This window comes from Miscanthus floridulus, chromosome 1 (assembly GCF_019320115.1).
Source record: "Miscanthus floridulus cultivar M001 chromosome 1, ASM1932011v1, whole genome shotgun sequence".
NCBI lineage: Eukaryota > Viridiplantae > Streptophyta > Magnoliopsida > Poales > Poaceae > Miscanthus > Miscanthus floridulus.
In genome coordinates, this window is record NC_089580.1 from 16,121,755 (window position 1) to 16,143,936 (window position 22,182).

The window sequence follows — 22,182 nt, forward strand, 5'->3', positions numbered from 1 at the left end:
CTTCCTCCATAGCGGTGTCAGGTTTGACGCGTCTATCTTCTACCTCTCCATTTCTCTCATTCTACCTACTGTTTCTGCTATAGTAGACGTTTCTAGGATTCGTGATACTTTTCAACAGCAAGTAGCCCCTCGAATCTATCCCTAGTACGATTTACAATTCCTAACACCAGACTGAACAACAATCACATTATACTGCAAAAAATTATGGCCAAGCGCCTCCATGAACACCATGGGCAAGTTTGGGGAGTATACGGCTGCTATCTTCTCCATGCTGAATGAGTGGATCTGTATAGGTATTGCTGATACTACCACACAATAAGCAAAGTTTATTGGTGTTGCTTACTTCTGCCTAATTTCAATTTTCACAGCGTGAGAAAACGCATACCAAATTTTCATCAGTTGAGGCATGCCCAAAAAGAATGTAAGCATTAAGCAACATCCTGTATCGACAGAGCCAACAAGAAAGACCCACCGAGAAGCAGAAGGGCATGGGCATGATTCCATTCCCCTGGGCCCTGATATATATATATATTTTTCCCTGCAGTCGCAGGCTTTGAAACAACATCGCACGAGATCTTTTGAAGTTGAGGTAGCCTTATGAGTTGCTCCTCGCATTAGAACATGTTCTTCAGCCACACAAAATAAGGAAAATAACCTCATTTACCACACTGGGGAAAAGATCGAGCTTGTCAGATACAATGCCCACAAAAACACGCGCAAGACACCTTTCTATTTCTATTCTAGTTCTTGGATCACCATTATAACATACTTGGCAAATTTTGATGCATCGAAACTAGGAATTTAGCTACTGCTGATCAACATACTCTAGATGTGTTAATATAAAATCTTAATATAAATTTTACAACGTTCCTTTAACATCGAGCCTTTAAATTCGTTTGAACTTATCAGCTGGCTTATCAACTTAGTGTTTTTCTCTCCCAACAAAAACAGCTTCAGTCTACTTATCAGTCGACTTTAATACCAGCCGAACAGGCCTTCCATTTCATCAGAGCACAAAGGTAAGCACACTCAACCACCGAATTCATCAAGCAATACAACTACACTGAATTAGCCTCGGCAAATCACCTCCGGCAGGGAAGAGGCAGCCGACAAACTCAGAGCTCAGAAGCAGCAGTCGCAGTCGAAGGGGCACAGCGGGGTGCCACCGGCGTCGGCCTTGCCGAACCCGAGCTCATCGGCCGAGTATATGGCGAGCCCGTCCGCAGTGCGCCGACGCGGCCGCTTCTCCTCGAACTCCTCCTCGTCGTCGGCGTCAGCCACCCGACCCTTGCCCTTACTCCCCGGCGCCTTGTTGCTCTTCTTCTTGCTGCTGCTGCCCCCCTCGGCCCTCTCCTTGGGCTTCTTCCTCCTGTCCCCATGGGCATAAGCCTCCTCCAGCTGCGGCGGCTTCCGCTTCTTTCCCGCCGCCGCCTGCTCCGGCTGCTCCTCGGTGGGCTTCGGGGGCTTGGGTTTCTTGCCGGAGGATGGGGACTTGGGGTTGATAGACGGCTTCGACGCAGTAGTAGGCTTCTTGTTCTTCTGGGATTTCGTTGGCCATCGCTGTGGGAATTTTTTCCGCCGCCGCCGCCGCAGGCGTCGTCGTGGTTGGAGAAGGCGGCGAAAAGGGTTTGCGAACGGAAGGCGCACGATTAGCGGAAACCGGACTGGAGAGGCAAAATAAGTTCGTGGGCCTAGCTAGGAGTGGGAAGACCCGCTTATTGTGTTGAGCTAGCCTACTGCAGCCTCCGCGTATGCCCAATCGGTTTGGCCCAATTATACATTCTAGGGCCTAGCACCATCGCTGGCATTGGCCTGCTTAGCTTGAAACTAAGAAATTGTCACCCAGGCTAGTCTCAGTGCTACCTAAAAGAAATTCTCAGTGAACATGTTAAAATTGTTAGTGTTTTATATTTACAAGAAAACACATATTTTTCTATAAATAATGGAAACAACCCGGCTTCATCTGTTCAGACCAAGCAAATACATATAATTGTGATAAAATAAGGATGCTCCATATGATCATGTTTTTATCTCTTGAGACCAAGCAAATACACATAATAGTGATAAATAAGGGTGCTCCATATGATCACGTTTTTTAACACGACAGTAACTATCACACGGAGCCCGATTAGAGAAATCAAAGGCACAGCGTCAGCAACTCTCCATGTTACACAATATGCCAGCAGCACACGCGGACATGCCCAAGCCCTCCCTCCAAATGTACATCACAATTTTCAAACAGGCTAGGATGAGAAAACCAAACAGGCCGTATAAGAAATCTGTCAAGCACGAGGGAACACGCTTCCCTAATACTAGTATATCAACTCAGACAAAAAAAAAAACAGATATGTTGAATTTTCCATTTTATAAATTAAAGCAGTCCAAATTACTCCCCCAACTCTGGCATATGTCGAGATAAACCCATAAACTTGTTTGGTCGCAACTCACAACTATTGAGTATCGCTTCTACACATAATCACATATGTACAACTGGTGCATGGGATCATCTTACCCATTGCTTTTCTGCAATTACAATACCGTCCATATAAAACGAAAATAAATGAAACAGTTTTTTTATGAATGGCAATCATTACTTAACCATGATAAAACATTAAAACATGTTATTACAACCACATATGTACAACAGATGGGACGAGTTTTGTATTTACATTTTGCAACTTGCTGATCCCGCATGAGGGCCTTTTGCACTCACAGGGCCTTCATAACAAATCTGGCAGACGCAGCAGCACCCTTTGCTGCCACCTTCAGGACATGACGGCTCTTGTACAACCTGCATCCAATTCAAAAGGTAACAGTGAAAAGAACCATCAAACATGCTTTACGCACATTATTTACATTTATAGATAATAAAGAAAGTATTTTTTTTCACACAGTCACTTAAGCATAATCTTGACATAATTGTAGTACATTAAAGGACAGTTAAGGCAAAGTATGATGATATAACCAATAAAAAGGTCAATATGTTGACCTAAATTCCATCACAAATGTTAACGAGTACCAAACTACCAGTAGAAGGTTAGCACTGCAAAAATACTCTAGCATATACCTAAAGAACAACGAGAAATATAGGTTTTGAGCAAGGATACAACAAAATCCAAAAGAGGTAGAGTGGAGTAAACTTTTGAAGCTCAACTGCAAACAGGATGAGAGATTTACCCTGCTAATGTGATTCCCCAAGTGGCCAAGATATAAATAATCTGTCCAGCCTCCCAAAAGGTTGACCATCTCCATCGAGCTTTCATGCTATCTAATGCCTTTGCAACAGCTGCTTACAAGTTAAATCCAACAACATATCAGATTGCACAAGAAGATAGCTCAAACCCATCCACAAATAATAAACTGACGGAGGCAAGTAAAAAAGCAAGTTCAATCTCATAGATACTGTCTAACATTCATGTTAAACCACCCAGAGCATCTATAAGGTTAATTTAATGAGAATTTAAAAAGAAAAAAAAAACTGTACCCAACATATCTTTCACCAGTACAAGTTCATCTAACAGCAATCTGAAAACCAATTTAATCAATCATCACAATTCACATACACAACCTCATCAAAGCAGCAATGGATCCTTAAACTGTGATATCTACTTTAGCAAAGGCATTGTCTCTATAAGCCAGTAGCTTTTGCTAGCAATGGTGTGCATCATACACTATAGGTGTACACTCTCAAGTACCATAAGGATCGACATCTTTTACAATGCCCTATATATGGCTATATCTCATATGTCCTCAAGTAATCAAGAAACTAGATAAATCCCTAAACCAAAAGGGTCTGATCATCATCCATGCATAGTAATAGTAAGATATATAGTAGCAGAGTTGAGAATTGTGGGTAACTATTCAGAAATGATGAACCCCAGAAACCCGGACAGCTATTTAGTGGTGCAATGTTTGAGTGCGGCATGGTCACATGGAGGATAGACGTACCCTTCTGGAGCTGCACTGGCGATAACGACTGAAGGAAATGTAATGAGAAACAGTTAGACATCATAGAAGTGCTGAAGAGAATGCTCATCAACCATTGGTAGCATCTAAACAAACTCTTAAAGAAGGAAGTACCTTGGATTTTGGATCTTCAAGAATGCACCTAGCAACAAAGGTGGCAATACCATCGACTATGTCGTCTTCATTGATTATGACATAATTTTCATCATCAATCCCACTAATTTCCTCCAAATTAGCCCCAGCAGTATCACAAGCAACCAAGACCCACGATCCTTTCTTCCCGTTACACATTTTGTCTGGAATGTCTGCAACTTCCACCTCTAGTTCCATTCAAGCAGAAATTGGAAATGAGTTAGTTTCCTCGCACTTTGCAGAATGTATTAGAAGAACCAACAGTGACCATAAAACATAGCCTAGAAACAAACTTCACAATGCTTAGCGAGGAATGAACCTGTCATGTTGCCAGAAGATAGTTCATTATGTTCACGTGCTGACTCATCCTGTAATTTCTCGAGATGAGAAAGGAAGCTAGCATTGTTGACCGCCACCATCAGTCGGCTGTACAGCTAAATTGTAAAATCACATCCATGAGCAACAAAATCAACCCAATATATAAGAAACATGTAGCTATAAAGTGGACAGGGCATGAGAATCTATTTTGTTTGCTCTTATCTGCAATAGTTGATATATTAGAAAGTGCCACACAATAAGGTTAATCTATCATGATGAATTGATGATTGTAACCCTCCGAGGCTCAGATATCACATCTACGTTTCGAGATACACTAGGAATTAATTTGGGAGAAGAATAAGGCCCACACCCTTTGGGATATGATTTAGTTCTAGCGGGTCCAATTATCGACATACATTCCTTTTTAACTACAAATAACTGTATAAGCTAGTGCCAGCTTCCATAGGGAAAAAAACTAACAGTCACACCAACATAAAAGTATGCTTACATCAGGAGGGCACTCCTTGGAGACGCAGGGCGCGCCGTGGAGCTCGCGCAGGAGCGCCAGGTCATCTGCGAGTCGGGCGCGGAGCATGGCGTTCTCCTCCCGCAGCCGCGCGGCCTCCTCGCTGGCGCCCCCGCCGCCATCAGCCCCCGCGGGCAGCGTAGTCGGGTCCCCGTCGTGGTCTGCAGGGTGGCCGGGGCGGTGGTGGTAGGCGTAGCGCGCGACCTCGGCAATCTCGACGACGGTGTGCGCAACCTCCAGCGGGATCTTGTGCGCCGCCGATGCCAACGTCATCGTCGGCTTGACCGATCGGTTGGCCAGCAAAATCGCTTGATCTCGCCGGTATGCCTTCCAGGGACACGGAATCGAGAGGTGGAGGGAGGCGACGAGATGAACCCTAGGGCCACGCCGTACGCAACCTTGCCGGGGAGGCGTGGACGAGGAGTTTGATGGGAAGCAGAGGATTATGTTGGCCGAAAGAACAGAAATTGTGCATTCAGTCACGTCTAGGTGGGCCCCACGTATCGTCTCTACTCAGACACCGGATTTTGACCTCGTCTTTCATCCGTAACCAAGGTGTTACGTCCAGAGTATATTTTAAAGTCTTTATGTTAACAAGCAAATGTTATAATCTGGGAACTATATACTTTACTTGCAGATTGTAACAACACGCAAGCTTATAATCCACGATCCACATGCTAAAACAAAAATGCAAGGCATATCCATGATCTTCATGCATACAAAATATAGGTCCCTTCAATTCAATTTTAAGAACAAGAAAATTATGTCGATTTTCATTGAATAATGTCAATTAGCTTGTCCCATATAACTGGCATTCTGCAATATTTTTCCCTTCACATATGTGAGATCTTGTTTATTGCACAGACAAAGGTAAGGCTTGCCACTGGCACCGGAAGCTCTCTGCACTGCACTGGGTACGTCCTTTATACGTAAGATCTTGTTTGCATTTTTTTTTCCTTTTTTGCCTCAGGACTTCTTTAGATGCATATCTATTCAATTATTCATCTCAATCCACGATGAGAATTAGCCGCTCGAACACACAGATAAATACTCATATGTACTTGCATACATGACAATTAGCCTTTAAGACCAATCAAACTGGCATCCACGATCTGAACCAACTGACGGAGCGAGGGCGCCGAAAACAGCTTGTTACCGTGAATTTGCATTGAATTTCATATTACACGATGAATATGGGATTACAAGTTACAACAGAACAAGCAACGAGCTACGGGGGTCGCACACGGGCGCGCGCGGCTCACCCCAGAACAAGCAGTTCAATCCGCTGGAAGGATATACTACTCAATGCAGCAAGTCAGCGTTGCCACCCAGATACACAGCCGCAGTCTCCATTTGCTTTACATTATTTGTACATTATATGCCTGGTATGACAGGGTTACAAACAAAATTAGAAGATGGCACTAATCGGGCCCCTACTTGGCGATATGCCGTCAATCATTTACACTAAGCTCATACGCTTCTTTGGTACCGAGACTTCAGGGAAGTAGATCCTCTCCCGTCAGGAAGCACTTTCGGAGCAGACAGAGCAGACAAATCCGAGTCTGCGCTGCTTGGCCAGACTAGAGGGATCAGCTGCTGCTGGTAGGTGTTTGTGTTGTCACACACACCGAGCTTGACGACGAATGTTGCCGTGCAACCTCTTCCGGTTCCTTCGCTGTCGATCCAGATGTGCCCTCCCATGAGACTAACAAACCTGCACAGAATTTTGCAGAGATGCTGATCAGTTCTAATGAGATTATGAGAATTGATGAGTGAGTTATCTAATTAGTCCTGTGACAATGCATAAAATAAACAAATAATTGTGCTGCGTAGGAGGAAGTTGAGTCGCCAAAAACAACACCTGAACACCATTTTCAGAAGGAACTACAAGAAAGGAGCTGTAGGATCGAACTACCTCTTGCAGATGGCAAGGCCAAGACCACTACCATTCAACCCTCGGTTTCCTCCACTTTGAGGATGAGCAAACTTTGTAAATACATGAGGTAGATCCTGAGGACCAATTCCACAGCCTGTATCTTTTACCTGCAAAAGAGTGAAGTAACAGAGAATGTAAAGCAGCGCAACAGATAATAATTGCTAAGCATAGAAGTAAAACTCTGCTTCATGTGTCCATGCCATGTTCATAATCCGCAAATATAAAACCCTTTTCCAGCTGTAAGCATGAAACCCAGGACCAATAGTATCAACTAAAATGGAATTTATACAAGCATCTGTGCCTTGTGATATACAACAACAACAACAACAACAACAACAACAACAAAACATTTAAGTCTCAAACAAGTTGGGGTAGGCTAGAGTTGAAACCCAGCAGAAGCAATCAAGGTTCAGGCACGTGAATAGCTGTTTTCCAAGCACTCCTATCGAAGGCTAAGTCTTTGGGTATATTCCATCCTCAAGTCTCCTTTTATTGTCTCTACCAAAGTCAACTTCGGTCTTCCTCTGCCTCTCTTCAAGTTACTATCCTGGCTTAGGATTCCACTACACGCACCGGTGCCTCTGTAGGTCTCCGTTGGACATGTCCAAACCATCTCAACCAGTGTTGGACAAGCTTTTCTTCAATTGGTGCTACCCCTAATCTATCACGTATATCATCGTTCCGAACTCGATCCCTTCTTGTATGACCGCAAATCCAACGCAACATACGCATTTCCACGACACTTATCTGTTGAACATGTCGTCTTTTCGTAGGCCAACATTCTGCACCATACAACATAGCAGGTCTAATCGCCGTCCTATAAAACTTGCATTTTAGCTTCTGTGGTACCCTTTTGTCACATAGGACACCAGATGCTTGGCGCCACTTCATCCACCCTACTTTGATTCTATGGCTAACATCTTCATCAATATCCCCGTCTCTCTGTAGTATTGATCATAAATATCGAAAGGTATCCTTCCTAGACACTACTTGACCTTCCAAACTAATATCTTCCTCCTCCGGAGTAGTAGTGCCGAAGTCACATCTCATATACTCAGTTTTAGTTCTACTGAGTCTAAAACCTTTGGACTCCAAAGTCTCCCACCATAACTTCAGTTTCTGATTCACTCCTGTCCGACTTTCATCAACTAGCACTACATCGTCCGCGAAAAGCATACACCAAGAGATGTCCCTCTGTATGTCCCTTATGATCTCATCCATCACTAAGGCAAATAGATAAGAGCTCAAAGCAGACCCTTGATGTAGTCCTATCCCATGTTTTAAAGGCGGCTAGGCGTCCAAGCGAGTGCTTGGTACGCCTGGACGCCTAGGCGGCGCCTAGGCGACAAGGCGCCACTGTTTCCCAAGGCGAGCTGGGTACGCCTGGACGTCTGGACGCCTAGGCGACGCCTTTAAAACACTGTCCTATCCTAATCGGGAAGTCATCCGTGTCTCCATCACTTGTTCGAACACTAGTCACAACATTGTTGTACATGTCCTTAATGAGCCCAACGTACTTCGTTGGGACTTTATGTTTATCCAAAGCCCACCACATAACATTCATTGATATTTTATCATAGGCCTTCTCCAAGTCAATAAAAACCATGTGTATGTCCTTCTTCTTCTCTCTATACCGCTCCATAACTTGTCTTATTAAGAAAATGGCTTCCATGGTTGACCTTCCGGGCATGAAACCAAATTGGTTCATAAAGACCCGCGTTATTGCTCTCAAGCGATACTTGATAACTCTCTCCCATAGCTTCATAGTATGGCTCATCAACTTAATTCCCCGGTAATTAGTACAACTTTGAATATCCCCTTTATTCTTGTAGATCGGTACCAATATACTTCTCCTCCACTCGTCAGGCATCTTGTTCGATCGAAAAATATAGTTAAACAGCTTGATTAGCCATACTATAGCTATGTCCCCAAGGCATCTCCACACCTCGATTGGGATACCATCCAGTCCCATCACCTTACCTACTTTCATCCTTTTCAACGCCTCTCTGACCTCAGATTCTTGGATTCTCCACACAAAGCGCCTATTGGTGTCATCAAAAGAGTCATCCAACTGAAAGGTTGTGTCCGTATTCTCACCCGCCTATTGCCTTGTGATATAGTTTGAGTAAATGTTGTGATACCTTTATTTGGCTGACCTAGGTTTTTTTTTTTACGAAAGCTTTGTGTGTTAGCATTATAGAAGGCTCAGGGCTGGTCTAGAGTTCATGGAAGATTTGGTATAACACTTCTAATCCTAGACTTCTTTGGCTAAGGCGCTTAGGTCCCATGTCAGTACTGAGACTAATTCAATCCAAGCAACTCAAATAAAGCAACAAATGACTACAGTAAACTAATGTCGCAATGGTGTAAAGAAGTAATCAGATTCCAAAATCATCAGGCCCAACCAGTAGAAATTCTACACCATGAGATTATAGGAACAAAGAAAAAGATTTTAAAGAAACACCCCCCACCAATAGCTACAGTGTTATCTGTTAGAACCAAATCACAGGTTTGGGGCTGGAATTTATATTTCATTAGCCTTACCACAACTATGGCAGGTTGGGGATACATATAGGGTAACTTGCTTGCAACTTAAGAAAGCTACAACATATTCTAGAGATGCTAAAGTAAATGCTAAGGATAAAGATAACGGCTGACACAGCCACCAACTACTCTAGATAAGTATCCTAGGTAGATAAGGACAAGACTTATAGCCCGTACACCCCGCAGCAAAACGGCGTCGTTGAGCGCCGCAACCAAACCGTGGTGGCCACCGCCCGTGCCCTCCTCAAGCAGAGAGGGATGCCAGCAATCTACTGGGGGGGAGGCGGTGATGACTGCCATCCATCTCCTCAACCGCTCGCCCACCAAGGCCCTTGACGGCAAGACGCCATACGAGGCCTGGCACGGGCGCAAACCGATGGTCAGCCACCTCCGCGTTTTCGGCTGCCTCACGTTCGCCAAGGAGATCAACCACGTCGGCAAGCTCGACGACCGGAGCACGCCGGGGATCTTCATCGGCTACGCGGAGGGCGTCAAGGCCTAACGCATCCTCGACCCTGCGACACAGCGCTTCCGCATCTCCCGGGACGTCGTGTTCGACGAAGGGCGAGGCTGGGCTTGGGACAAGGCGGTGGACGACGGCTCGACTTCGACTCTCAGAGACTTCGTCGTCGACTACGTCCACTTCGAGGGAGCCGGAGGAGCTAGCAGCTCATCTTCACCGAGCTCGTCTACCTCAGCTCCGGCGAGTCCTCCACAGCCTACACCACCAGCGGGTCCTCCACCACCTGTACCACCGGCTACGCCTCGCTCTCCTACACCGGCTCCTCACTCTCCCGCACCGGCGCCCACGTCTCCGAGATCAGCACCAGCAGCTTCGGTTCGTGACGGGCAGCACACGGTGGAGTTCGCCACTCCGTTGTCCGACGACGAGGATCACGTCGATGCCTACCACCACGACGAGCCTCTACGCTACCGCACCTTGGACAACATCTTCGGTGATCAGCCCGTCCCTGGACTGGCGATGCATGACTTCGAGGCAGAGCTGCACCTAGCGCACGAGGACGGCGAGCCCCGCTCCTTCGCTGAGGCGGAGGGAGACGCGGCATGGCGCGCCGCGATGCAGCAGGAGATGGACGCAGTCGAGCGGAACCGAACGTGGGAGCTGGCGGATCTTCCTGCCGACCACCGCGCCATCACCCTTAAGTGGGTCTACAAGCTCAAAAAGGATGAGGCCGAGGCGGTGATCAAGCACAAGGCGCACCTGGTGGCGCGCGGGTTCGTCCAGCAGGAGGGAGTCGACTTCGATGATGCCTTCGCGCCCGTCGCGCGGATGGAGTCCGTTCGTCCCCTTGCGCTGGTGGCCCAGGAAGGATGGCGTGTGCACCACATGAACGTCAAGTCCGCCTTCCCCAACGGTGACCTGAAGGAGGAGGTCTACGTCCACCAGCTGCCGGGATTCGTCATCCCTGGCAAGGAGAACAAGGTTCTTCGCCTGCGCAAGGCCCTCTACGACTTGCGATAGGCGCCCCAAGCTTGGAACGCCAAGCTGGACTCCACCCTCAAGCAAATGGGGTTCCAGCAGAGTCCTCACGAGGCTGCTGTCTACCGGCAGGGCAAGGGTGGCAATGCCCTGTTGGTAGGCGTCTACGTCGACGACTTGGTGATCACCGACACCAAGGAGGCCGAGGTGGAGGCTTTCAAGGAGGAGATGAAGGCCACCTTCCAGATGAGCGACTTGGGCCTTCTCTCCTACCTGGGGATCGAGGTCCACCAGGACAGCTCCGGCATCTCCCTTCGCCAGACCGCCTACGCCAAGCGCATCGTCGAGTTGGGCAAGCTCACCGGCTGCAACCCAGCCTACACTCCCATGGAGGAGAGGCTGAAGCTGAGCCACGATAGCACGACCAAAGAGGTCGACGCCACGCAGTACCGGCGCATTGTGGGCAGCCTTCGCTACCTCGTCCACACGCGGCCGGACCTGGCGTTCGCTGTTGGCTACGTCAGTCGGTTCATGCAGCGACCGACGACGAAGCATCAGCAGGCTGTCAAGAGGATCCTCCGCTACGTCGAGGGCATCGCCGACTACGGCTTGCACTACCCGAGGTGTCCCAGAGCGAAGCACTTCATCGGGTACAGCGACAGCAACCTCGCCGGCGACATCGACACGAGCAACAGCACCAGCGGGACGCTATTCTTCCTCGGCAAGTGTCTGATCAGCTGGCAGTCGGTCAAGCAGCAAGTGGTGGCTCTGTCCAGTTGCGAGGCAGAGTACATTGCTGCCACAACCGCTTTGACTCAAGCTCTCTGGTTGGCTCGGCTGCTGGGCGATCTCCTGGGCAGAGACGCAGAAGCAGTGGAGCTCAGGGTGGACAGCAAGTCCGCCTTGGCCTTGGCAAAGAACCCCGTCTTCCATGAGCGCAGCAAGCATATCCAAATCAAGTACCACTTCATTAGGAGCTGCTTGGATGAGGGGAGCATCAAGGCCGGCCACATCAACACCCAGGATCAGCTCGCCGACCTTCTCACCAAGTCCCTTGGGCGGGTCAAGTTCCAGGAGCTTCGCGCCAGGATTGGGATGGTTCAAATTCCCCACAAGGCGCCACACAAGACTTAGGGGGAGAATGACAGCTATAAGTCTTGTCTTTATCTACCTAGGATGCTTATCTAGAGTAGTTGGTGGCTGTGTCAGCCCTTATCTTTATCCTTAGCATTTACTTTAGCATCTCTAGAATATGTTGTAGCTTTCTTAAGTTGCAAGCAAGTTACCCTATATGTATCCCCAACCCGCCATAGTTGTGGTAAGGCTAATGAAATAGAAATTCCAGCCCCAAACCTGTGATTTGGTTCTAACATTATCGGTACCCATCAGGGTACTAATAGTCAGCTACAGCTGAACAGGTACCGCCTATTTTTGTAAACTTGGTAGGAAGAATTGGACGATTGTACATGGACCTACATAGAGCTGACGTCCACATAGTTTATGGACAAATGGACTATCAAGCAACTTAAGAGTCTAGCCAAGTTTAACGATGCATGTGCAATTAATGACCAAGACACATGGTTAAAAGGAACAGGTAACAATTCATACAAGAAAATGCACATATTAATCAGGATTTTCAAAAAAGAAAAAGAAAAACTGTCTTTTACTACTGAATAGCATTAAAGACTTCATTGTGAGGCTAATATAGTGGATCCAAAACCAGAGTACATGAGAAATTCTGTTGCACATAAGGAGACAAGACAACAGAATATAAATGTTGTACAATGAAATAGTTGAGATTTTTGATAGGCTGCAATTAGGGTCCATGAAACTGTTACTTGGGACAACCAAATGAATGGCTCCAGTTTCATTTTTGAATTTTGGAGCTCTGCACAGCGCATACAAGTCAATTTTGAATTTATTATTATTATTATTAAAGAGAGAACAATGCATACAAATAGATTATTCAAACAAGCCTTTCTAGAATATTACCTGAACTTTCAAATAGAAATGGTCATCACTTGCAGTTGGATGAAATTCTGGGGTTCTGAACTCTCTCAAAGAGTCAGCCTTCACAATGGAAGCTACAAGCGTGATGTGTCCCTCCTTGGTAAACTTTACAGCGTTGCCAGAGATGTTCAGAATAGTTTGCATGAGTCTCTTTTCATCACCAATAGCACATAACGGCAAATCTGGTGCCAACATAACCGATACAGATAGCCTCTTGATAGATGCAATTGGTTTAATGAAACTCATCACCTGTAATATCAAATAGAAATTTTAGTTAATGGCACCGTGTATCTTGATGTTTGATACTCCATCTGTTACCAATTATAGGGCACTTTCTTTACCTAAATCAAACTTCTCTAACTTTGACCAAACTTATAGAAAAATACACCAACAATAACATCAATTAGTTTCATTAATTCTTCATAAAATATGTCTTATTAGTGCATTTATTTGAATTTGTAGAAGTTGACATATTTTTCTAAAAACTTGGTCAAAGTTAGAGAAGTTTGACTTAGAGCAAAGCTAAAGTAACCTATAACCTGGAACGGAAAGAGTATTAGAAAACTGATGGTGCATACTTCTTTGAAAACAGCATGAAGATTGAATGCTCTAATCTCCAATTCAAGGCTTCCATCCTCGAGCTTGGAAAGATCCAGCACATCATTGATGAGTGTAGCTAACAGATTGCTGCTTTTCAGTACTGTTTCCACCATTAGACGCTGCTCAGGAGTAAGCTCAGTTTCCAAAAGCAAGGAGGAAAGGGCTATTATTGCATTCATGGGTGTTCTCATTTCGTGATTCATAACAGCTAGGAAATCATTGCGAGCACGGATAGCCATCTCAGCCTCTCTTCGAGCTAAATCCAAGGCAACATTCTGCTCCATTAGTAAATCACGTGCTCTCATGGACTCTTCAAGAATAGCCGCATGAGATAGTGCAACTGCTACCTGATGAAGAAACAAAAAAGGAGCATAAACAATAGATCTGCTAGCAATACCAATTTAAACTTTTAACTTCCAGAAAGGTATAGACATTGATAAACAAGCAACAGCATGTCTCTTTTGTAGCTGGGTAGTTGGGTTCAGAATCCTATGCTTTCTAAGAACTTATGTATTGATTTGAAGGTATTCTTGTCATCATTATATTGCACCTGTGAATATAATTTCCTGTTCAATTAACGGATGCCTTAGATGACTGATCATGATCACTGAGCAGTATCATATGAATCTGAAAGATGTAAACACGTTTTTCCTCTCCTACAAGCATATACTCCCATCATCCGGAAAAGAATGTAATTCTAGCATAGTACCGAGTCAAACCGTCTTGAGTTTGACCAAATTTATTTAAGAACAATAACAATATTTACACTATCAAATAAGTATTGTAAGATTCGTCATGGAATATATTTTCAAAATACACCTATCTAATGCCATACATATTGATAATCTTTTTTATAAACTTAATCGAAGTATAGATAGTTGGAATAGAGACACAAGTAAATTTATATCCTATTCAGGATGGAAGTAGTATGTTATAGTAACCATAGCAAGAGATAGAGCACGGACCTGATCAGCAACGACCTCAACAAGCTCCAATTCATGCACATGCCATTTCCTTGCACTATCAGATGGAAGCATCAAAACCATGATTGCAAAGCTTTTCGCTGAAAGCTCAGGCCAATCATTTATTTGGAAGTTTGAAAGGTGTAGAAGAGGTACGCGGACTGCAGCCACTTCTGGCGGAACACATTGCCCTGCAAGAGGTCGAATCCGCGCCAAAGGAGATGTGTGGGGTATTATAATTGCCCGGTTGCTACTGAACACTTGATTGACGACAGGAAGATTAATGGGCACCAATGATCCGACAGTAATCTGGTGGCGCAAAGTATGAGAAAGCTGAAGGCTTGAACCACTTCGAGATGGCATCCACAATGCACATTCTTCCAGACCCAAGGTCCTTCCTAGCTCAACAAGAGTAGTCTTCAAAATTGTATGTCTATCAAGTGTACTTCTGATTTCATGTGTGAGCATCCTAACATGTCTACCAGTCTCCTCCTGCGTCCTTATCAGTCCCATCTCTCTATCAAGTTCTTCGGCTTTATTCTTCAGGAACAACTCCCTAGTTTTCACGCTCAACAAGTCGGGGATGATATGAACAAGCATCAAAGCAGTTGCACAGGACACAACTGCTGTAGAAACCTTTGCTATGGTCATGACCATCGCAACGGTCTTTGTATGTGTGGTGAAAGTCCACAGGTTTATCAGATGGGTTGCCCCACAAAGAACTATAAACGCACCAAACTGGATCAAGACCCATCTGTACGGGAAGAAGCATGACTTCTTCACAAAATATATGAGCTCCAATGGAATCGAGAAGTACGCGAGGGCTATGAAGAAGTCTGAGATGTACTGATACTTGACGAGAAGATCATCTGTAGGCCATAGTGGCTCGATGCAATCACATCCGTCCATCCAGCAAGCTTAGTTATTGCATCAGTCCTCACAACATTTCCTGCAGAAGAAACATATTGACAAATTGTTTTTGCCACACCATCTCCGGGATCTCAAGTAGCAGAAAATGCATAGCAATCTGCATTTGAATAGTAAGCCCATAAACGCGGCACGCATACTAGCAGAGCATGCAAATCGCACAAGATGTGCCATTCACCACTTCGATTCCCATTTCCAATTCCAAACGGCCCTCCGCCAAGGGCGGACCCAGTAAAGGACATGGGTGTACATGTGTACACCCGATAACTTTTTCCACGAAAATCGGAGTTAGTAGGCATAATACATGTATATACCTGTAATTAGATCAGATCCGAATACAAATAGCCCAATAGCTTAAGTTAGGGTTTGGGTGCTCGGTTTCGAACATCAGGAAGGGAGGAGAAGGGGGCGGCATACCTGGTGGCTGCTCGTCGCCGGCGAGTAGTCCGACGAAGACCTGGGGGCGGCGGCGGCGGTCGCCCGGTCGTCGCCACGAGGAAGAGAAAAAGGCACGCGGGGTGAACGGGGGAAGAAAAAGGCAGGGTGAAGGCAGTTCGGGTTGGTTTTAGGTCGTCTTGCTTTGGTTCTGATCCACCCAGCGTTAGACCCTCGCGTTCAGAACACTTGCTTCTGTCTTGATCTGAAATTCTGAACGCTATCTTCTGCAGTGGAGTAGTTAAGCACTGTCCACTGTGTCTACATTGGATCATGCGGCTACAACCACAGCATGAAAAATCACATCCGATCAGGCTGTAAACAGGGGCGAAGGTAGGCCAAAAAGATGACCAGGGTTGTCTCCACGTGCGTTGAGATGGATTTGACGTGAAAACTAAACTAATTTCCACGCTAACCCACCTGAATACATGTAAATTGACGTGAATACGTGGGCATTCAAAGAAGATCTTATATGGGTCATTAGCTGCTATAAACAGTTATTTTTTCACGGAAAATAAGAAATTTCATTGAGGTCGGTTGACCCCAGCAACCAAGACTAGATCCGTCCTCGGCTTTAAGGTCGGTCTCAATGGATAATTTCATGGCGTTGTTTTCAAAACAATGAAACTTAGATGAAACGTTCACTCTCAATGCAAAGTTTTATTCTATAGTTCCATATGCATTTAATTTCATGACTCGTAGATAGTTGTCAATCGTGCCATGGGAGTTTCATCTCAACTCTCTCTTCTTAAATATACTGTCATATCATAAAAAAAAATATCTATGTGGTAACTTTTTTAATGCAAATAAAACTTACATGAAACTCTTATTGAGACTTGCCTAAGTTATGACCTTGTTTTTTTTGTCTATGATTATATGCATACCTTTTTATAAAACTCTAATGAAATTTATGTATTTTTAAAACTATCTTTGTTTTTTTAATTTGAATACACTCCCTCTTTCCAATTCGGGAGTCCTTTTAACCTTTTACTATTTTTAAATAAAGTTCCTTAGTTTCTATAGTTTTACAGAAAAAACGCATAATTATCTACAATATCAAACTAGACTCACTCGTTAGACACCGTTTCCTATGAAATATTTTTTTTGATATTGCATTTGTTTGGTATTGTATATATTGGTATATTGTCTCTATGAATCTGATCAAAATTATATAAGTTTGACTTAGTAAAATACGAGCGACTTATAATTTAAAGTGGATGGATAAAAGGCTAAGTGAAATGTACTTTTTTTAGGGAAAGGCTAGGCGAAAAATTTATTGCTCAACAAATTATTGTCTTAATGTATTAGTAAAAAAATAGAACAAATAATGATGTTTTTTCTGCCATTAACATTTTAGAGCCCAGACATCAACTAAACATATATATATATATATATATATATATATATATATATATATATATATATATATATATATATATATATATATATATATATATGTTCGTTTGAACTTATTAGTTGGCTTATTAGCTAGAATTATAGTATTTTTCTCTCACAACAAAACAGCTTCAGTCGACTTTAATACCAGCCGAACAGGCCCATAATACTCTCTCCGTCTATGAAAGAATACAATTCTAGCACAGTGACATGGTTTAGTATCTTAACTTCGTTCAATTATAGATAAAAAGGTATCAATATGTATTGTATGAAATAAATATCATTAGATTAATTACGAAATGTATTTTTATAATAAATTATTTTGGAGCTGTAAATACGAATAGTATTCACTAAAACTTTGGTCAAACATAAACTTTTTTTTGGCGGCACGCAACACATAGTTGCATTTTTTTCTGGACGGAGGGGGCATATGCCAGTTATATAAGCTATTGCTCAGATAAGCATGCGTAACAATGGACCTCTGGTGCTTGTACAGTAGTACCTTTTTTCACTGTCGAAGTCAACCATTTTTCATGCTTCCGTAAGACTGTCTCCAACGACGTGACCTAAACGCAAAAATGCGTTCTGCACAGTGTTTTTGGGTACCAAAACACTTGTAACACCCTAGTGTTACATTGTGATGTTTTGCTGAAACATTTCGTAAGCATCTGATTTATGTGCATTTATGTATGATAGGCTCTTTAATCAATGTTTGGCATTGAAACATTTTTACGAAACGGGAAAGAAAAATGTTATGTTTCATGTCACATAACGCGTTTATTATCTTAATCAAATTATTGTTAAAACAAAATGTTATAAACGTTTTGCGAACGGCGATAAAAAGGTGCGGTCAAAGACATGGAGGGCTAGCGAGTACGTCCCAGGGATCGGATTTGGGGTTCGTCGCGAAACCATTCAGATCGACGTTCTCCGCGTAAGTCTTTGAAGTGGTCGACGAGGCCATCTTCGGCATTAGTTGTAGAACAATTGGCCTAAGAAGTAGAGCAATGTCGCGACTGATGGTGATGGTTAGGTGTACTCATATTCGCATCGAGAAATTAGATTAGCGTTTGGAACATGGCGTATGCAATTTCTAGCTGCTTTAAAAATCGTGCACGCCACCTGGCTGAGCGTTGGGCGTGGTCACCACCCCGGTCGGCTTGCCAGCGCGCTGTGCCGCGCGGGCCTGAGCCACTGCCGCGCTCGGCTGCGCTCACGACGCCGTTCACGTGCACGCCCCGCGTGTCCTGACCATCTGCCTCGCTGCTGCCCGCCTGCGCGCTCTGCTTCGCTGCTACTCGCCTCGCCAACCGACGCGTGGCGCCCTGACCGTCGGCCGTGCTCTACCTACACCTTGCCCTGCCCCGCTGTGGCCGTGGTCGGGCGGGGTCCCGTGTCCGCGTCGCAAGCGGCTGCGCTCGGCACCGCTCAGTTGACTCCTTGGCCGCTTGCGCGTTAGAAGGTTACCGCTGCACTGTCGCCTCGGCGTCGCGTCCGCCGTGTCCTTGCCTGGTGCTGTCCATAGACGTGCCATGCCAAGGCTCATCGTTTGCTGCAGCGGCCATGCAGACGGCTGTCAGGAGCACGCCCGGGGGTTCCCCATGGCCAAGCACGGCGGTACCTTGCGTTGACGACCGTAGACGAGCCATGCCGCGCCGTGAGCTCCTCTGGCTCCGTTGTCCCCTTGCCGCCGTAGCGTTTCCTTCTAATTCGCCGCAGTGGTTGCACCCCGTTCCAGTTGGTCTTGCCCGCAGCTCCGTTGGGCAGCCGGTAACCCTTCCCGTCCCTCATAGCAGCCTGTAGCTCAGTCCTGTGCGCCAATTTTGAAGGGCCGAGCTCTCGGGCCATTAATACCCGGAGTGCTGCGCCGTCGGCTTTCTTCGCCACCAAAGCAGCTCGGTCAAATTCCTCGCACCACTAGCCTCCCCTTCCATCGGTTGTCACCATGCTCGCCATATCCTAGACCCTACCGTCGTAGTGCATCTCATGGTGCGGCCGTGCCATTGCCGTGCTCTACTGCGCTCATCGCGCGCACGTGGCCGGCTTGACCTGAGCCACCTCCGATCGCTTCCTCACGTCTTCCAGTTTTGTGGTGAGTCGCTGGTACTCGTCCACTCCTGGTTTTGTCCCGACAGCGCTGATGTTCACTGGAATGGCATTGCCGTTCTTGTAGGTTGCCCACCGACGTGGTCCGAGCTTGCTGCGACGTCGCGGCGCATGTGTCTCCGCCCTGTGGTTTGCGTTCGCACGTAGGTGAGTATCAGCTCTTTATTTTAGCATGGAGAGGGCCGGGGTGGCCGACGTAGGCGTCCAATGCCGCGTCGTCGCGTCGGTGCGTGCTCTGGATGGTCAGGGACTTCACCGCGGTGAAGACGCAGTATTCGGAGGGTGCTGTTGTAAAAGCGCTGACTGTTTCAATAGTGGCTTAGGATTTGCTGCGATTTCGTTGTAGTTCGAGGGTGCCCGTGCATAATCGACTCCGCGTGTAGGCCGTCACCATCGCGGGCCGCTGGCCGGCTGGGCCGCACCTCCGCGTGGGCCGCGCGCTGGCTTTCTGTCACGCGCGGGCAGGATGACGAGTTGGATTGGGCCACGCGTCATGGGCCGGCCAAGGAGGTTTCGGTTTTCATTAATTCCTAGAATTTGAAATGCTTATTTATTTCCTATTATGAATACAACTTCGATAAATCATAGTAAATTGCATGGTTGTCCAAAAATAGCGAAACTAAGTTTGTTAGGTTCACAAAAATGTCGGCTACCTGTTAGTACAGTTAGTTCACCATTAGCTGTTAGGATGGTAGGCTCTTAAGCTTGAAGTAGAAAGCTTAGCGGTATATCGATCTTTAATTGCAAGAGTTGTTGTGGTAAACCGATGATGACTTTAGCTTTGAAAATCGTTACCGTAGGTTCCTTAGGCATTTATATACTTGCTGTAAAAATGGTAACCATAGAACGAGTCGTTTAATGACGTAGTTATTATCCTTGCTTTATCGTAAACTGGCATTAGGAGTATGAATATCCATAGTCATCGTAAGAATATAGGGCGCGGTCATACATGTTAGTAGTACTGATATGTAGCTTAGACTTTAGTAGGAAGACCTCGCTTAGTAATGTAATAGAGGTACTTTTGCATTGAGAATTGCTGTTGCCATAGTGTAATCATTGCATCGTCATTTCATATAGATCACAAACAGGTAGACTTCATACCCGTCGGTGATCCGAAGTACGACGAGGTGATCGAGGAGTATGAGGAGGAGCTTTTCACACAGGAGGGAGCCTAGGAGCCTGTTGGTACTGACTTTGCTGACTCGGCACCAGCCCAAGGCAAGCCCCGGTGCATAACCCCTATTTTTAAATGATCACTGAATATATTTATATAATATGCATTTACATTACAGGCATTTTATGGAAACTACATGCATAGATATATCCACCCTGAGTCCTACTAGTGTAGGTCGAGTAGCTGCTATGCTCAGGATGTCGGTAGCGTGAGTAACCTGACGTTACTCGCAAATAGGTGATTACACTATAATATCATGATGAAATAATGGGAAGGAAAAATGGTGACCGGACAGGAATGTGGATTTGATACTGGTGGGTGTGAGGGGTTGTGTCCTGCGGCCAACAGGGCATAGCCCGGTTACACTTTTTCCCTGTCTGTGTCGATTAAGGACCGGTCGTTGCATATGACTCTAGGCAAGTCACAGACTTTTGTCCCGAGCACACACTTGGGTATGGGCACAGGGAAGACTTGCTGCTCTCTTATCGCGGATCCGGCTCTTTCCGGACCGACTGATGGGAAGAGGAGGTGGTGAAGGTCCTTGCGCCGCACTGAGTCCGGGATTCAGAGGCGGGGGCTTGGAGTCCAAGTTTGGATGGGGACCTGGACACCCGGGACAGGAGAGTGGTAGGTTAGTCCTACTTGTGCCTGGGGTACAAGGTGGGCGTGTGTCTTCGGGGCACCCAGCTAGGCACATTGATTCGCGAATCACCGGGTTACCCGGTACGGCTTGTCTGCGGTTTAGCACCGTAGTAAGAATTGGAAGTGGAAAAGGAGAAGGAACGATATCGATTGCTCAACTCTTGCTTGAAAGTAGCATATGTGCTTATATAGATTGACTAGATAAAAACTTAATACGGCTGATGATAATAATATATAAATAAGGACTCACTATTAGTACTGCTTTTGGCTAAAAGAGAACCAGCAACCATAAAGCCTAGCATATTCCTTGGAGTCGGGAAAGTATTCCCACTATCGGATAAGTCTTGCGAGTACATTGTGTACTCAGGGTTTATTTACCCCTGTTGCAGGTGATGCTTGAGGAGTGTCTTGGGTGGAGGATCCATCTGGTGGGCTTAGACGGAATCCTCGTTATCTTATCGCTAGATGTTATCTTTTATTATTCCGCTGTTTATCATTCCGAACTCTGTATTTGGTATTGTAATAATGTACTTTTCAGAAACTCTAATGTATGAGATGGACTTGTGTTGTAACTTATTTTTATTATTGGATCCTTAGGGAAAAATGTGGATCTTTCGGGCTCTCCCTCGGGGTGTGTCCGACGGATACTGCTCGTGGTAGTGGCTTTTAGGGTGCTTAGTGTCTGGTGGAAGACGAGCACCTCTGTAAGTACGCTATTCCGGGTGGTTCTACCATAGTTGGTACCAGAGCCAATAATGGTCACGAGTTCCTCACTCTTTTACAAAACTAAAAGTTGACCAATAAAAGTTTACGAAAAGTAGGATGCGATTAAGTAAGTTATGTAAGTATAAGCCCTAGCTATATGGTATATCTAGGATAGCGGCACTAGTTTTACCTAATCAGTTTTCTATAGGTACACTGACTTACGTTGCGTAAGAAATCGCTTAGTAGACGGAAAGTGAGTGTGCGATGTGCCAAAAATGTTACGAACGCCGCTATATTCTGGCTTGAGTGAACATATAGGTCAAAGCATGCATCATATAATAGCATCTTCTTGAACTAGGACTC

At 45.5% G+C, this 22,182-nt stretch overlaps 2 protein-coding genes and 1 pseudogene across 5 annotated transcripts; all 3 read right to left on the bottom strand.

The window, feature by feature from the left end:
• Positions 1-971: 971 nt before the first annotated feature.
• On the bottom strand, positions 972-2,545 carry LOC136452554 (uncharacterized; annotated as a pseudogene).
• Positions 1,405-5,760, bottom strand: LOC136550673 (uncharacterized). 4 transcript variants are annotated; one of them, XM_066542361.1, is made up of 7 exons: positions 4,925-5,760; positions 4,418-4,532; positions 4,081-4,286; positions 3,949-3,976; positions 3,178-3,286; positions 2,670-2,791; positions 1,405-1,863 (listed from the first exon to the last, which is right to left on the bottom strand). In XM_066542361.1, the coding sequence occupies exons 1-6, from the start codon at positions 5,213-5,215 to the stop codon at positions 2,710-2,712; spliced, it is 831 nt and encodes a 276-aa protein (XP_066398458.1). In that variant the 5' UTR covers positions 5,216-5,760; the 3' UTR covers positions 1,405-1,863; positions 2,670-2,709. The 4 variants fall into 4 exon arrangements, with proteins under 4 accessions (XP_066398458.1, XP_066398522.1, XP_066398402.1 ...); XM_066542425.1 differs by lacking the exon at positions 1,405-1,863 and adding an exon at positions 2,341-2,523; XM_066542305.1 differs by lacking the exon at positions 1,405-1,863 and having other exon boundaries at positions 2,341-2,791; positions 4,925-5,757.
• A 508-nt stretch (positions 5,761-6,268) lies between these two features.
• LOC136550590 (probable ethylene response sensor 1) lies at positions 6,269-15,973 on the bottom strand. The gene is made up of 6 exons (XM_066542247.1): positions 15,780-15,973; positions 14,439-15,384; positions 13,452-13,820; positions 12,856-13,122; positions 6,858-6,985; positions 6,269-6,656 (listed from the first exon to the last, which is right to left on the bottom strand). Exons 2-6 carry the CDS (start codon positions 15,342-15,344, stop codon positions 6,413-6,415), a joined length of 1,914 nt encoding a protein of 637 aa, XP_066398344.1. The 5' UTR covers positions 15,345-15,384; positions 15,780-15,973; the 3' UTR covers positions 6,269-6,412.
• Between the last annotated feature and the right edge of the window lie 6,209 nt (positions 15,974-22,182).

Excerpts from the sequence above, each read along its gene's own strand:
- LOC136550673 (XM_066542361.1), bottom strand. The coding sequence starts at position 5,215 with ATGACGTTGGCATCGGCGGCGCACAAGATCCCGCTGGAGGTTGCGCAC. Across the intron at positions 4,533-4,924 it reads CCAAGGAGTGCCCTCCTGAT|CTGTACAGCCGACTGATGGT; the intron begins GTAAGCATACTT and ends TTTACAATTTAG. Across the intron at positions 2,792-3,177 it reads TGGGGAATCACATTAGCAGG|GTTGTACAAGAGCCGTCATG; the intron begins GTAAATCTCTCA and ends AATTGGATGCAG.
- LOC136550590 (XM_066542247.1), bottom strand. The coding sequence starts at position 15,344 with ATGGACGGATGTGATTGCATCGAGCCACTATGGCCTACAGATGATCTT. Across the intron at positions 6,986-12,855 it reads ATTTCTATTTGAAAGTTCAG|GTAAAAGATACAGGCTGTGG; the intron begins GTAATATTCTAG and ends ACTCTTTTGCAG. Across the intron at positions 6,657-6,857 it reads GGCCTTGCCATCTGCAAGAG|GTTTGTTAGTCTCATGGGAG; the intron begins GTAGTTCGATCC and ends AATTCTGTGCAG.